At 41.9% G+C, this 16,897-nt stretch overlaps 2 protein-coding genes and 1 long non-coding RNA gene across 4 annotated transcripts in view; all 3 read right to left on the bottom strand.

Annotated features, from left to right (window-relative positions):
* Positions 1–16,897, bottom strand: part of LOC144631397 (uncharacterized) — a 130,749-nt gene that overhangs the window by 68,425 nt on the left and 45,427 nt on the right. The gene's annotated exons all lie outside the window — the stretch shown is intronic.
* Positions 584–16,897, bottom strand: part of LOC144648304 (uncharacterized) — a 26,144-nt gene continuing 9,830 nt past the window's right edge. Inside the window, exons 1-3 of one of the 2 annotated variants that reach the window (XM_078507967.1) lie at positions 3,223–12,418; positions 1,857–1,987; positions 584–939 (exon numbers count right to left, since the gene is read on the bottom strand). In XM_078507967.1, the coding sequence (XP_078364093.1) occupies positions 786–939; positions 1,857–1,987; positions 3,223–12,414 (9,477 nt within the window). In that variant the 5' untranslated portion in view covers positions 12,415–12,418 and the 3' untranslated portion in view covers positions 584–785. Of the gene's footprint in view, positions 940–1,856; positions 1,988–3,222; positions 12,419–16,897 lie in introns of those variants that run through there. The other variant, XM_078507928.1, reaches the window with a different exon arrangement.
* The window catches only part of LOC144636177 (uncharacterized), a 4,983-nt gene continuing 577 nt past the window's right edge, over positions 12,492–16,897 (bottom strand). The window contains exons 2-4 of the mRNA XM_078495345.1: positions 16,723–16,776; positions 16,291–16,524; positions 12,492–15,228 (exon numbers count right to left, since the gene is read on the bottom strand). Coding sequence (XP_078351471.1) covers positions 12,492–15,228; positions 16,291–16,524; positions 16,723–16,776 — 3,025 coding nt within the window. The remainder of the gene's footprint in view (positions 15,229–16,290; positions 16,525–16,722; positions 16,777–16,897) is intronic.

The following is a 16,897-nucleotide window of genomic DNA, read 5'->3' as shown; positions in this document are numbered from 1 at the left end:
ATATTTACAAGAAAAAGGTGGTCCAATAAGTAATAAGTCCAATAATAATAGTGTTATCATTTGTCTCACCATGTTGTCACTTTTGATTCACAAAACAAATGACTACATCACAAGACAAACAATATTGGTTTATTATTATGAAACCAATATTGATTAGAATAATGCAAGGATTAATTTCGAGCTAGTCAGGGCAGAAAATTGAGTTAAGCAAAAGCTGCAACAGGCAACTAGCCTCTTCCGAAGTCATTTCAAGTCACGACAGAATGGGAGACTGGGATTCAAAAAACGGCCTGGATTCTTAAACTCCCAGTTGGCAGTGGGTCTGGAAAACTCTTGTGCCTATAGCCACTTCACCTGCGAACGCAGACCATTTCTGGCTGTTGCTTCTCTGCGCAAGGAAGTGACAGCCGGAAATGCATCTGCGTTTACGGGTTAAGAGCCACTGATCCCTCTAAGGTGGAAGCACCTTGTCATTGTACACCGGCCCTGCCGACTAAGACAGACAGGCAGCCTTGGGGTCAAGAATGGGTCTGAGTTGCTTGTAAAGAAGGATAGGGTATAAAGCATCGATCAGAAACACATCAGTAAAGTTACACAAGATTATGAATTATTTATTTACATTTAAATCTAAAGTTAATACATTACACCAATCTCTTGTGTGGAAATTACACCATTCTTGTCAGGAGGGTAATAAAACCTCCAACAAGAAATATTTTTCTTTTTTTTAATGAATAATACTACATAAAAACAAAATAGTCGTTTTTTATCAGCTGCATCATAATAAGTTAAGCAGTGCATAGAAGAATGGAGATTTTATTGGCTGATCTGGGTGTAGTTGGGTCTCTTGCGATTCCATCCCCTGCAGACAGAACAGCACTGCTGTTGAACGTTCCAGCTCCTCGCGACGAAACACATCTGTCCAAATCTTGAATCTCCATCCTAGGCACAAAGAAAAAGTTAATTCCATCGTTCATTTCATTTAGGAAAGGTATCAGATGGGAAGATGAGGGGTTGGGTGTGGGGTTTGTAGTGGGAGGGGGGGGGGGGTAAAAGCCTTAACAAGCTAAGTGAGCTCCTCCCCTGAGAAAATGGTTCACCTCAAGCCCAGTTTGAAAAATGTCACGAGTCGTGCAGTAGGAAAATACCGCCGTGGTGTACAGTAACGCGGTAAACATGTCGCGACCCCGTTTTTGAGCACGTTTTAATCAACGTATTTTACTCGAATAAGCGCCGAATTTGGGACAAAAAAGTTAATAACCTCAGCAGTTCTGATGCGGCGCTTATCTGAGGAATTCTGTTTAACTAAAAACAGCACTACAAAGCAACTCCAAAACACACTTGGACATTAAATGTCCAAGTGTGTTTTAGAGTTGCTTTGTAGTGTAAATGGAATGGAAAGAAATTTTCTTTCCATCAAAAGCGCTGTTTTGCAGTTATGAGTGATTGTTTTACCACTCGCCCATTAGTTTTTCTATTTATCACTCTTACAATACGTAGTTCTGTAAATGTTGTGAAGGCCACGAACTTTGCCAGGACAGCTAGCGCGACTGCTCTCTTCAGCAATAGAGGAATACTAACAATCCAAAGACGCTTTTTCAATTATTGTAAAAAATTAGATTATTTGTGGCGTCCAAATCCCCCAAGAGCCGGGCTTGAATAAGCGCCGCACTTAAGGCGCGAAAAATGTAATAAGCGCCACGGCGCTTATTCTAGTAAATACAGTATTCGAAAAAGAAAGAACACTGAGCAGAGCTTCCCAACCTGAAGTCCACCCTGAAGTCCACCGAAAGTAAATGATCTTTTGACACCTCTTTTGATGGTGGTATTAAAACAGATTTTGCTTGCATGTTACTAACCGTGTATCACTTGTCCTCTGCAGCGAGTCCACCTCTCCATGACGACCAGTTGTAATGCCACCTTTAATCTCGGATTCCAAATATTTTAGCCTGCAAACTGACTCTCGTCTCCTGGTGTCTAAATCGGTCTCCTGGTATGAGGCAACAAACGAAAAGAAAGCTAAGCCAGGACGCTTTGATAACAAATTGACATAGCTCGACTGAAGAGTGTAACCTGTTGGGACGGGAACTAGGCAACGCCAAGAAACCTCGGCTTAGAAGACTACTCGAATTCCCATATACTGCAACACCATTGTGGTGGTCTAGATTTATTATCTAACAGACTGACTTTTCAAAAGTAAATTTCACTGGAAATTATTGACTTTAAGCTCATCGACGCAGTTAAACAGCCGAACAGGTCACGGAATATATTTGGCTCGAAGTCTTGACCGTATGGACCAGTAAGTAAAAAGGTAAAAGAATAGGTTGGGGGAGTCCTCGTTATAATTGCCTATGAGGGGGGGGGGGGGGGCTCCGCCCGAAAGGGTTACCTTTCCCAGGCTTCAGGTATAAAGGAAAGGAATTTCACAATCTTAGGTATATGAAAGGGTAGAGAAATCTGTCATTAAGATATTTAAAAAGACATTTAAATGACATATTTCGAACAGATGCAAATAATGAATAACGTCTTAATTTATTAAGCGCTACATATACACGGTATGCCAAGAAAACGTCCTGTTTTAAGTATATTTCATGTTGTGTAGAGGGTACAAAAGGGTAAGGGGTTGGACCTCAGGGCGGAGCCTCCCCGTATATAACTTTTTGAGTAGGGAAAAGGTGCGCTTCTTAATGTACAGTTAAAGTACTGTAGTTCGTATAGTGTGATCGTCCGGGTGAGAGTAGTTCTGAGAAGAACTGTTGTTGGTGACTGACGTTTCGACAACCTGAGCGGAAGTCATCTTCAGAGTCAAGTGAAAAGATGTTGTCAGTCGATGATGTTAAAAGTGTGGTCCGTTGAAGCTGATTGGTCAGTTAAGCCGTGATGTTATTGGCTGTAATACTCGTGTAAAGTTTGTCATCAGTAATTTGTCTGTTTCGATCCGTCTATTGTTAGTCTAATTAAGTCGTTCTGTTCCGTCTATTGTTAGTCAAATTAAGTCGTTCTGTTGGCGGTTCGTTTGTCGCTTCTGTTTACGTCGTGAATAATTCGTTTGTAAGGTGCCGGTAGTTGTTGACATCTGTTGATAGGCGTCTGTTCTAAGTTTGTGTACCAGCTTTCCAGAGTCAGTCGTTGAAAATAGTTTAAACTACTGTCTGACATTTATCGGCCTGGGTGTGAAATATGAAGAGCTAGAGAACAAGCCGTTATGACAGAGGCATGTCTTACCTTAAATACCCCTGACGAGGTGTCTTCTTTCCCATTCAGAGGCAATTTACCGATTTCCTTTTGCAGCAATTCAATCTTTAACCTTTGGTTTTCTCCTCTCAGTTCAGACATCTCACGTCCCGTTGATCCTATTCTTGACTGAAGCAAACTTTCATTTTCATTTGCCGAGTTCAAGGACTGTTTCAACCGCTTAACACCACGTGCCAGCTTCCTTTTGTAATCTCTAAAGCATCTATGCTGTTCTAGTTTTTCAGCCTCGAGTCTGGTGATCCGAGCTGTGGACGCCTGTAGATTCATCTTCATGTCCAGAATAAGTTTCGTTTTGGTTTTCAAATCTTCCAAGCCAGAATACACTTGCTCCTGTAGAGCTTTCTTTTGTCTATCTGCCATGACTTGTTCATTTTCCAAACGGGCTTCAGCAGATGCCAGCTCTCGTGAAAGGTTTGCTTTCTCGTTCTTGGCACTTTCAAGTCGAATTGACAATAATTTTAACTCATCTTGTGTCGGTTGCACCCGAGACCTCATGTCTCCTGCCTCCCGTGTTTTTCTCTTTGCACACGACTTGAGATAGACAAACTCTTCATTTTGTTTTGACACGATAGATGTAGAAATCTCCAACTCTTTCTTTACTTCTTTTAGAGATGTCTCAAGTCGTTTCAACTCGTAACCTCTTTCCTTGTTCGCCAACGTCAATGACTCAATTTCATGGTCTCGTAGACACAATTTGCCCTCCATGCTTGCTAGAAGCGAACCTTTTAATTGCAAACTCTCTTTAGTTTCCTGCAGTGTTTTTTCTCTTTCTTCCAAGGAGTTCAGTGCTCTTTGCAGATCTCCTTCAAGTTGTTTAACAGTCATTTCAAGCTTCTTCACTTTGTCGGCCTCGTCTCCAAGACATCTCTTGAGATCAATATTTTCATGCTGGAGGTTTCTGAGACGGCTTCTCGTATATTCTCCATCATTCACGCTCTTTCCAAGAGAAGTTTTCAAACTTTCTATTTCATCATCTCGTTGTTTCAATTCTCCTCTTAATCTGTCTAGAATACGTCCTGTTTCAGCTTCTTTCTGTTTCAATAATATAGCTGATGCATCGACTTCTTTTTGCCTTTGCAGTAATTTTTTAAGCCGTTCACCCACATGTCCCATTAAGGATCCTATTTCACTGAAGTTCTTGTCTGTATTTCTGCCAATTTTTATTGGAAAGACATCCAATCGATCGTATTGTATTCGCGATGAGATACCCGTATTTCCAGCATCATTTTGTCTGTAACTTACGAGTTCTTCTGCTATATCCAACTCCTTTCTCACCTGTTTCATGCTAGCGTTCAGATTTTCTATCTTTCTCTCGTAATCACAAAGCAGTTCGTTCAGTCCATCGACTACTTTTTCTTTATCATGCAATAACAATCTCTGTCGGCGAGCATTAGATTCTGATATTTCCATGGCCTTCCTTAATTCTCTTATCTCAGACCGTTCTCGTTTCAGCTCTTGAGTTAAGTCATCGATTTTAACGTCTTTTCTGCTTATGCTGCTGCAAACCTGCTGCAGTTCCTGCTCTTTGCTCTTAAGAGATGTTTGTGTCGTCTCTTGCAGCTTCTCCATATCTCTTAGCTGATTCTCAAGTTCGGCTCTTGTTTTCTCCAATATTTCTTTCTCTGTTTTAGCGTTACATTCCATAACTTCAACCGCCCTTCTCAAACTCTCCTTATCCGACTTTTCATGTTTTAACTCCAGGTTTAACTCATTAATCTTAACATGGGCTTCCTCCAATGCCTGTTCTTTGCTGTTAAGCGAGGTTAGCGTTACCTCTTTCAGTTCTTCCATCTCCTGAATCTGCGTTTCCAATTCTATTACTCTTTGCAATAGTTCTTTCTCTCTGTTAGCGTTGCATTCAATAACTTCGACTTTCCTTCTCAAACTCTCCATATCCGACTTTTCGCGTTTTAACTCGAGGCTTAACTCATCAATCTTGACATAGGCTTCCTCCAATGCCTGTTCTTTGTTGTTTAGCGAGGTTAGCGTTTCCTCTCTCAGTTCTTCCATCTCCTGTAGCTGCGTTTCCAGTTCTATTACTCTCTCCAAAAGTTCTTCCTCCCTATTGGACTTACACTTCGTGTCTGCAATGGCTTTTTTCAAGCAGTCTTTGTCCGACTTTTCTTGTTTTAGTTCCTTTATCAAGCCATCAATCTGGACATCTTTGTTGTTTAACCTGAGCTTCACTTGTTCCAATTCCTGTTCTTTGTGCATGAGAAAGGCTAATGTCGTTTGTTTCTGCTCTCTCATCTTCTGTAACTGATTTTGAAGTTCGCGTATTTTCTCCAATAGCCCTTTCTCTCTAGTAGTATTACTTTCTGTAACTTCAATGGCCCTTTTAAGACACTCCTTATCTAACCTTTCTTGCTTCAACTCATGAATAAAATCATCAATCTTTTCATCTTTCTTATTTATGCTGCAGTAAGCCTCCTCCAGTTCCTGCTCTTTACTCGTGACAGGTGTTACCGAAGTCTCTCTCAGCTTTTCCATGTCATTTAGCTGGTTTTGAAGATTTTCTTCTCTCTCAAATTGTACTTTTAAAGTTGTTTCAGTCTGCTGTAACTTGTATTCGTTCTGTTTTAGACGCTTGCTTGTCTCCTCAGCTAACATCTCTTTCTCTTCCACACGACGCTCCAGAAAGTCAGTTCTTTCTGTCTTCAGTGTTAGCGCACCCTTTGTCTGTTCTAGGTCACTTTTCGTCTGTCGGAGTGATTGTCTGAGGTCCTCTATCACTTTCTTCATCTCTTCCACTTGTTGTTTTCTTTGCTGATGACTTTCATTTTCTTGCTCATGGTTCAAGTTGTCCTTTAAGTTCGTGTTTATCTTGAGTTCATCTTTCAGATCTTGATCAATATTGTATCGTGGTCCATACTCAAGACCCCTTTGTCGAATGAATCGCCCTAAGAACTCAATTTCTTGTTCATTTTGACGAACGCGTTTTCTTAACATCTTAATATCGGAGTTCTTCCTATGGCGGCTCTTTCTTGAAAGCACGCTGTCATCCCAAGCTTCACTGATTTCTTCCTGAGGACTTTGCGATTCATTAGCAAACCGCTTTTTCGCTTCCAATGCTTCATCTTGCAAAAACTTGTTCTGATTCCGTAAGTTTTCGACTTGATCCCAGAGCTCAGTCAATAGTTGATCCTTTTCTGCTACCTTTGACAGTTCTAAGGTCAATGTTGAATTTTCTTTCTCAAGTTTTGCTATCTGATCTTCAAGTTGCTCTATAACTCTCGACGGTTCGCCTTTTAGTTCATTTAACTGCTTAGTCTTTTCTGCTACCTTCCACAACTCCGTGTTCAGCGTAGAATTTTCTTTCTCAAGCTCCTCTAGCTGACCTTCAAGTTGTCTTATCACCCTTGACGTTTTGCCTCGCAGTGCAGTTAGCTCACTGTCCTTGTCCTTCTCTGATTCCACGGTCAGCCTGTAGTTTTCTTTACTAAGCTTCGATACCTGACCCTCAAGTTGCTTTATAATTCTCGATGCTTTGCCTCTTAGCTCAATCAACTCATTATCCTTTTCCGAGACCTTTGCCAGTTCTCTGTTCAGTGTGAAATTTTCTTCCCTAAGCTCAGCCAACTGCTTGTCCTTCTCTCCTGCCGTTGACAGCTTTGTGGTCAGGGTGGAATTTTCTTTCCTAAGCACCGCTAGTTGATCTTCAAGTTGTTTTATGACCCTTGCCGTTTCGCTCCTTAGTTCAGTCAACTCATCACCCTTGTCTGACGTCTTGGACAGTTCCGTGGCTAGCCTGGAATTTTCCTCCGTAAGCTTAGCTAACTGATCTTCACGCTGTGTTATATTCCTGATATTTTCGTCCTTCAGTTCGCTCAACTTGTTATCCTCATCGGACACCCTTGACAGTTCTGCGATCATTTTGGTGTTTTCAATCTCAGCCGTAGCCAGCTGTTCTTTTAGTTGGTCTATTATCATCGACTTCTCCTCTTCCAGCGTCTTGTAGTCGCTTTTGAAGGTCTGCTCGCAGTTTTTGTGGGAAGATACTTCTGTTTCCAAAGCATCGACTTGGCATCTCAATAACTTTTCACGGTAATTACTCAAATCCATGGACCCTTTCAATAACTCTACTTCCTCGCGTAAATGTCCATAATCGCGTCTCTTCTTTCCCATCGCTGCCTTCTTCCTCAACTCCTTTATCGTCTCATTTAGCTCGTCAACTCGCGCGTTCAGCTTTTCATTGCATTCCCGACTATCCCTAAGGTTGTCTTCCAAATAATCAACATCATCCAACAGCTCGTGCTTCTCCGTAAGAGCGTATTCCAAGCTCTCTTCTGCGTCTTCCCACTTTTTCTCCTTTCGTTCAAAATCATTTTTTAAGTTTTTCAGTTCTCTGTCCTTGTATTCCTCCCTGGACTGTAGACGTTGCAAATCAACGTTTGTCGCTTCCATCTCCTTCTGTAAAGCTTCGTTCTTCTTTCTGAACGCTTCCACTTCTTCCTGTATAACAGTGATCTGAAACAACAGCTCTGCGTTTTCTTTTCTGCTTTGCTCTTGCATCTTGTCATTATTCTTTTTGAGCAGTACTATATCCATCTCAACGTCTTCTTCGCGATCCCTGGAGGCTTTATTACTGTTTTCAGAAGCATATTTAAATTCTTCATCTAACTCTTCTATATTACCATCAAGCCTGTGAATGTTGTCCAAAAGCACTGCGACCGAATCCACTTCGCTTTTTGTAGGAAACCTTTTTACCTTGCTTCCTGTTCTTCCAGATAACCGCTGTCGTATGTCAGTAACCTTTGTATGCAATTTGTTTAATTCTTCAATTGCGACTGCAACTGTTGGTCTCTCACCTTGGTCGACAATATCTGTTGTTTGATAAGTCACGTCTTCCTTGTTTTCGTTTGTTCTTTTTGAAGTCTTTGTATCATCTTCGGGTAATAGATCGATACTTCTGATGGAGTTTCTATTCCCGGGAGACGATGCACACAAACTAATGTGTTCCTCTAAGACTTCAAAAGCACCAAACAGTTCTTGAAACAGAAGATGTTCGGAAATGTTCACCACAGCTGCTATCGAACGTTCGTATTGCGTTCGCCAGCGTTCTTCTAAATGTTGGTCTTCTTTGTCGTTTATAACCAAAGCGCCTTGCTCGCAGGACTTGCGGTTTTGGAAATGCCTGTCAACTACGTCATCCAAAGCGTCCCAAGAATCTGGATCTTCATCTTCCTCCGATATTGCTTGTAAGAGCCCATCGTTGATAGCTGCCACTTCCTCGTCACAAGACGACTGCAGCGACTTGTCACTGGCTGCATCAGTAACTGAAGTGAAAGATTCGTCGAGCGTCTCTACATCAACATAGGTACTTGATTCATCGTTGTATTCCTCGACGATTTTGTTGCTCGTTGGAGATTGTGGGTTGCTCCTAGATGACGACATGCTTTCTTCAATTCGTATGTCTTCTTCAACCTCGTCAAGAAAACGGTCAAAGTCATCAATGAACTCATCCTCATTGTGTTTAGACTGTTTTACTTTTCCTTTCTCTGACAGACACCTCTTTGCAGCATAGGGAACCTGAATGGCTACTGTAGATGGTTTACCGGCTGGAGAAGCATCTTTCAATGAAACGTCAAACCTTTGAACTATTGTTGATTCAACTGGAACTTCAACACCACCAGCAGCCCTTACGTCACTAGCACTCGTCTTATTATCTTCCTCGCAGTCGCTCTCATTTGCAGTAGTTACGTGTAGAGCATATGGCTCATCAAATGCTAACTTTGGCTTAAACTCTTCGCCAACATTTAAGACTTTTTCGTCGATCTGAGTTAATGATATATCTTGATGGCCAGTAGATGAACCTAAGTCATAAAACGAACCCCAAGAGTCGAGTCCTTCGCTTAAATCATCCTCTGTACCTTCTTCAAATACGTGTTTGCCATGTTTTATTTCAAGGGCACATGCTTGGTCATTGGGTGATTCGACTTGTTCAGCCCTAACCATGGTATTGTCATCGAGACTTTCATTTTTACGTAGAAAAGGAAAACTATCGTTATGCCCCTGAGGTGATGTTGGTGTGGACGCCTCAGCAACTGAAGGTGACCTTGCATCAAGTTCTGTAAGTTGGTTGTCATCTACTTCATTCCTTTGATTCGATCTTTTCGTGTCGATATTACAGGCGTCCAGAGCTCCATAGATAAGTTGTTCTTTTCCGTAAGTGACACCAGGATCATCAGATGACAGCACATCAGTAAATGAACCCCAATGACGAGATTTATCACCAGCATCAGCAATGGAATGTGATTTCCTAACTTCTGTGTTTTCTTCGCCATGCAGATCTTGTATCTTGCTGTCAGACGACGCAACCCTATCTCTAGACAAGGAACCATCTGCTCGTTCTGTTTTTGTACCAACAATGCTTTCTTCCATTTCCAAGTCTTCTTCAACTTCGTCTAGAAAGTCGTCAAACTCGGCAATGAAGTCATCTTCTTCAGAAGTATTGTTTGCAATTTTCTGTGAATTGAATGTGCGCTTGCCATGGGTGGTACGAGGTAAACTGCTTTGATGATCACTGTTGGTCAACATTTCTACATTGGTTGAAGGAAAGGCTGCATCTTTCACGGGAGCGGCCTTTTCCAAATCCTCAGGTAGTTCACTGTTGTCTTCGCTTTCAGCTGATGAAGCGAGGCGTCGTTCTTGCAGGGGCGAAGATCCTTCCGATAACGATTCGCTTGTGGCACCTAATTGCTGTTCAAGGTTAACCTCCTTATCGATGCCATGATCACATCGATCGTTTACTTTGTTTTCAGTCTTCTCCATTTCAGTTTTAGTTTCACAGACATCCACTGACGTTTCTTTCATTGAGATGTCCACATCATCACGTTCTACGAATGTTGACAGGCGTTCTGTATTTGCTTCGCTATGAAGATTTTGCATTTTGCTGTCAGACGACTCAACCTTAGCTCTCGACAAAGCACCATCTGCTTGTCGACTGTCCACTACGATAATAATGCTTTCAATCGCCTTTTCTTTAGAAGAACTTTCTTCACTTTGAGTGTTTTCATCCAACGATACTTGTGTTCTCTTATACGAGGCACCCAGTTCCGTGGGTTGAGACTCGCCTAGCACTTTCATTTTAGCAAGAGGTCCTTCCATGCTACACGCAGCATCAGAAACTTCATCTGTCTTATGTACGTCTTGATCATGATAGAAGGGCTTTGCATCTGACCCTGGAACCAACTTCTGTTCACCATTAATTTCCAAATTTTCATTGTTGCTACAAGCTTTATCTTCAGAGGAACGTTCACTTCTGCCACCGCAGACGTCAGAGTAAAGTACACCATTAAACAAACCCAAGTAATCAAGTCTTTTGCTTGTATCAATACCTGGATGCACATTTCTAACCAAAAAGTTGTTCTCCACATCTTCACTATTATCTGATGAAGCTGAAGGGCTATAATGCACTGTTGCTTTGGACTCCACAACCAGTTTGTCGCATGTCCCACTGTCTGTATTGTCTGTATTATCTTTTTGGATCTCTTCAAGTGACGGCGACAGTTTTATGCAAGAGTTTCCGTCTTCGATTGGCCCGCTGGGTTTTTCTGTAGATTCGTCCGTTTTAATATCTGCAGAGGCAAATATCTTCCTTTCATTGGAGTTGCCGGATAGCAACAAATCACGAAACGACCCCGATGAGACAGGCTCATCGGTTGTATTAGCGATTGAATACGAGTTTCTGTCTTCGTTTTCTTCGTTTATTTCATCTTGCACTGCAATGGCACATGCATCATGATCGGCCAATGACTTTGAGGTTGTGCCTGGACCCAATTCTTTTTCTTCGTTGCCTTCTGTTACTGTAATCGGGAGGCTGTCTTTCTCCCCAAGAGTGCTCGAGTCCAAAAGAACGTCATGTTCTTCTGTTTTTGTACAATCAATATTGTCTTCCATTTCTAAGGCTTCTTCAACTTCGTCCAGAAAGTCGTCAAACTCGGCAATGAAGTCGTCTTCCGCAGCACGTTTGTTTGCAATTTTCTGTGAATTGTATACGTGCTTGTTGGAAGTGGTACGTGGAGAATACTTTTGGAGATCTCTGTTAGCCAACTTTTCTAAATTAGTTGACGTGAAGGCGGCTTCCACAAAGAAACACTTTGGTTTCTCATGTAGCTCACCATTGCTGTCATCTTCAGCTGTTGAAGCAAGAAGGCTCGATTCATGCAGTGGCGAAGTTCTTTCTGGCAATAAAGATGCGCTTGCGGTACTTGGTGGCTGTTTGAGCTCTATTACTTCCTCATCAATGCTGTGATCGCATTCATTGTTTACTTTGTTTTCACTCGTTTTCGTTTCAGTGTTAGTTTCGCAGACATCCAAAGACTCTTGATCTTTCATTGCGATGTCAGTCTCGTCACGTTCTACGACTGGTAAAAAACGTTCCTCATTCTCCTCGGAAAATGGCTCCTTCAAAGAGACATCATCAATTTCCGCCTCTTTTTCTTGTTCCAGAAAACCATCTTGCTCGCAGTTTAGGAGATTGACTTCTTCGCAGACAATAGAGAATGAGTTAGGGTCAGATGAGCGGCGGCTAACTTCTTCATAGATTATCTCCACTTCCACCTTTTCACCTTCACCTCCGTCAGTGCCAACACCGCATTGTTGTAAAAGAGCCTCTTGTATTCCTCTTGGTAAATTGTTGAAGCTCATGTCGCAACCATTACTCCTTAAATTGACTTCATCTTCATTATATTTTCTTTTCAAATGCTGAACGACTTCCTCAGCCTCGTAATCAAGAGGTAAGGATTTGTCTTCATCAAACGGAACTTGGCCCTCTTCACTCTGAAAATTTTCTTCTACGTCCTGTATTGAGGAATCCATATCTTCAAATATTATTCCACCTGCATTTTCAGGCGACTGGAAAAACGATTGTAATCCACTTGGGGTAACAACTTCCTCGTAATAGAGAGGGGATGATTTCCCATCAAAAGGTATTTCTTCACTCTGCACATTTTCTTCTTCTTCCTGTATAGACGAGTCCATATCGTCAGATTTCGGATCATTCTCTGCGATATCAGGCGTCGGGAAAAACGGTTGTAATCCACTCTGTAAAACAACTTCCTCGTACTCGAGAGGGGATGATTGTTCGTCAATAGGGATCCCATCAAAAGGTATATCTTCACTCTGCACATTTTCTTCTTCTTCCTGTATAGACAAGTCCATATCGTCAGATCTTTTTTTTTTTTTTTTTTTTTCGACTCTATCTTCTAATAAGGGGAAAAAGTTAATACTCGACTTCCTCAGAAGAGAGGAGATAATTTCCCGTCAAAAGAGATCCCGTCAATAGAGATATCTTCACTCTGCACATTTCCTTCTTCTTCCTGTATAGACGGATCACCCTCTGCGATATCAGGCGTCGGGAAAAACGGTTGTAATCTACTCGGCGTAACAGCTTCCTCGAAGTCGAGAGGAGATGATTTCCCGTCAACAGAGATCCCGTCAATAGAGATATCTTCGCTCTGCACATTTCCTTCTTCTTCCTGTATAGACGGATCACCCTCTGCGATATCAGGCGTCGGGAAAAACGGTTGTAATCTACTCGGCGTAACAGCTTCCTCGAAGTCGAGAGGAGATGATTTGCCGTCAACAGAGATCCCGTCAATAGAGATATCTTCACTCTGCACATTTCCTTCTTCTTCCTGTATAGACGGATCACCCTCTGCGATATCAGGCGTCGGAGAAAACGGTTGTAATCCACTCTGCATAACGTCCTCGTAGTCAAGAGGAGATGATTTCCCGTCAATAGAGATATCTTCACTCTGCACATTTTCTTCAGATATCGGATCACCCTTTTCGATATCAGGCGTTGGGAAAAACGGTTGTAACCCACTTGCTGCTAGCCTTCCAGATGGCTTTCGGACTAATGGAGAAGGTTTGTTGGTTGCAGGGCAGCTGTCTTGTATAGCATTGAGATCATCATTGCCATAGCTTTCATCGCTCTCCAATGTCATTTCAATGTCATCACCATATTCCATATTCATTTCACCATATTCAAATTCTTCCATAACTTTGCTGCCATCAGGATATCCGTGTTGTAACTGCTTGTCTTTGGAATACGTCGAGACTTCCCTATCATCAACGCAGGGACGCACAGGTTCGTCGAAATCGTCGCAGCCGCCATCATATTGATCGAAATTATTGGTTTTCATCTCCGTGTCTTCTTCAGGGGAGATAAGGTGTTGAGCCATCTCACTGAATTCCGCATCTAAGCCCTCTGGTGCTGAATCCAGCGTGTTGGTATTTGTTGTAAAGAGGTCAGGCTTTTTTAGTTGTACACTGGCCTTGTCAGCGCCTTGGGAAAGCTCCTTGTCAGAAGAATAGCTACCCATGATCTCTTGAACGCTTTGGTCACTGGTAGGTTCCTTTGGTGCGTGGCTCATCACAACACGACCGTCATTTTCACATTGTTGGTCTACAGCCATCTCTCCTTGTAATGAACATGCATCATCATATTCCGTACTAACTGAAATTGCCTCCCAGCCATGTGAAAGGAATTGCTTTTCTGCAGGCTCACCATCGCCCTGCAGGTCGCTCTGTGGTTGGATTTCTAACTCTTCCCCAATACTAAAGAGTTCTTCTGATACGTCTTTCAAGGTGTCCTCTTTCTCCAAGCAATCGACCTCAACGTCATCCGAGGCAAACTCCTCGACCATCTTATTGTCCTCAAAGATACGTTTTTGCTTTTCATCTGAATGGTTGGATGCCTTTGAATACTCTTTAACAGATCCAATGGATGATTTCTTTTCTAATTCTTCTTTAACGGAACCATTGGTACCGGCCTCCAGTTCATTATCTTTTTCAAAAATGAATGATCTTTGTTTTAAGGTCTCGCCCTCTTTTGAGCCAAGTTCTGGCATGTCAAGTGCAGAAGTGTTGCTTTCCAAAACTATTTTCTTCCCAACTACCTCAGAAGTGTCGAAATATTCATCTTCAAGTGCTTTTCGTTTCTCACTGGTTAAATTTACCTGGAGGTCATGTAAATTTATTGACGAGTGTCCTTCTGCTGTATCGTCATCACCTGCTTTATCTGAAGCGCCATGTTCTATTTCGTCACCATCACAATTTTCAGTGAACTGGGTGTTTTGTTGTTCAGTCCGATTGATGTCGTGGGGCTTTTCAGAATTTCCTTGTTGTGGAGCACTGGAAACGCGTGCGGGTTGATTATTTACACAATCAGAGGACTCCAGATTTTCGTTAGGTTCTGTTGAGTTCTTAGCTCTCAGTTTTTCAAGTTTTCGAGCAGCTTTGCGTTTTTCCTTTTCGATCTTTTTTCGCTCCCTTTGTTCCAACTTCTCTTTTTTGATAGCTTTTTTCTTCATTCTCTCCAGACGCCTCTGTTCTTTTCGCTCCTTCTCCAGCTGCCTCACACTGGTATATTCTTTAATCTCGTGGGGCTCGTACAAAATTTGATTTGATAAGTCCTCATTTGAACAACTTTTGGTTTCAGGATCTCTAAATTTCTCATCCTCTTCGCACTCTGTTACATTCTTGACAACAGGATTTTCCTGGCTTTCAGGGTTCTCGTTTAGCAAAATCCGTAACTTCTCCAGTCTGCCTTGAATTTTCTTCTTTCTCTTATCACTTTTCTCCTTCCACTTCTTTTCATCGCGCTCCCGTCTTTCGGCAATCTTATCTAAGCGTTTTAGATCTTCGTTGAGTTGTTCGTGTCTTTGTCTCATCTCGTTTATTTCATTTGTTATGCGTTCTTCTCTCGCCTGGCTCTGTTTGATCTCTTCTCGTATCATGTCCAGATATTCATAAGCTTCTTTGTTTTCCTCAGCAAACTGTGCTTTAAGCTGTCTTGACTTTTCGTCCAGAGCAGCAATTTTTCTTTCCCCTTCGCTGGACACCGTCACAGAGCTACAATCGAACTCTTCCTCGCTTGCTGATTTTTCGTCCATATTGGCATCATCTTTTACGACGTTCTTATTTTCGTCGATATCGTATTCTGTTTCTTTTCTAACTTTTTCTCTTTCCCTAGATAAAAATAACATATATTGACCCACTTGACATGCAACATAACATTAGTTCCAAGTGTCCCATTAATTGGCCTAGAGCCCAACACGTGATCTCTAAAGATCTGCAAATAACTGCCAAAAATACCGGTCCGCTCTAGTCGTACGTCAGACAATAATTTGCTTTAGTCAACTCTTCCTTTACGGACACCTCCTCAAGACCTCGTGTTGGTCCCGTTCCTACCGTTTTTTAGTCATTTCACCGTACCTAAACGCTCTCTAAGATTGAAACCTCTCTCGCCGAAGGTGCCCCTTTTAGACAAAGTTGACTGTACAGTGCAACTCTCTCTTAGCATAGACCTCTATAACACGGACCCCTCTCTAAGACGGACAGTTAAAGCTGGTTCCTTAAGTGTCCCTTTTAGAGAGAGTTGACTGTATTCTCCTAATTCGTAGTCGTGTCCCCTGTTATAAAAAATGTCAGAGACGGATTTAAAATTCCTGCTAGACCTATCTCGTCCTTAGAGCCTGCTTCTCTTTTAATTTGGTCAGCACCAAGAACGCGGACTCTGCCCATTCCAGACCTGTTCAAATCTGATTGGCTGATAATCAAAAAATAAGCATTCTGCACGGCTGAACTAGCCAGATAAGTGTTCTTAGTGCTGATCACGAGAAAAGTGGGCTGAAAAAAGAGATTGCTTCAACTGATGCCAAAACAGAAATCCGCGGTAAGGCAATCATTTATTAAGTCTTGCATATCAGTTATCTCTCTTCGCCAACGGCTAAGGTAGATAATTGATAAGTTCCAACTTCGCCCTGGAAAGTCACTATTTTTTTCCCATTCTCGTCCAGTAAGTGTTAAATGGCGGAATTATAACACGAGAGTAAATTATTAACATCTTTACTGAAAATCCTTTAAAACTCTGCCGTTTACCATATCTCTAGCTTATAAAGCATATTTTGAAAAAAAATTTCGCATCAAAACTTTTTCTTAGCATTTTATTGTCCTCAAGCTCAAACTAGCTGACTTTTTTTTGTATTTGGGTAAACCAAAAATGCTCTGTGATCTTACTCAATACGTTACCTGGCCTCGTCGCGTAGCAACAGCAAAGCCGCCATTGCGTCAGCGTGTTCCTCGTCTGTCATGTCCGCATTCATGACACTTAGGTCTGCAACTATTTTGTCCAACTCGTCCGCAACAAAATCGGTGCAGATATCTTGAGGTGCTTGGTATGTGTTAACTGAGGGGTCCTCGTGGATGTCTTTATGGCCACCTTCAGGTTCAGACATGGTCGAAGTGGCACCTTTTGGGGCATTCCTAAAGCAAAAAAGTAAACAAGAAATTGTAGCAATGTGTTTTGCTTCTATTAAACAACAACAAGGTTTATTTGAACTGTAAATTTTACAAATAACATTTTAAACAAACAAAAACGAGCCAATCAATTGTATAACTGCGTAGCAGACAAGTGTGAAATGTGAAGCGTGAAAAGAAGCCCTGCTCGAAAGCAATACTTACTTTTCATCTTCGACTGCCTTGGCTGCTTTCTGTTCCCGAAGCCGTCTGTGTTCCCTGCAAAACGTGGTACAACATAAATCATTAGCGAGAGCTTACCCGCTCAGTACTTTTGGGGTAATTCACTCTTTTGCCTGATCTGTTGTTCGATACGGAATTATTGGGTATCTATCCCAGA

The sequence above is a fragment of the Oculina patagonica genome, chromosome 1, assembly GCF_052425735.1.
Source record: "Oculina patagonica isolate OP01 chromosome 1, crgOcupat, whole genome shotgun sequence".
Lineage (NCBI taxonomy): Eukaryota > Metazoa > Cnidaria > Anthozoa > Scleractinia > Oculinidae > Oculina > Oculina patagonica.
Note: the sequence above shows the minus strand (reverse complement) of the source record. Positions and strands in the feature narration are given on the sequence as shown.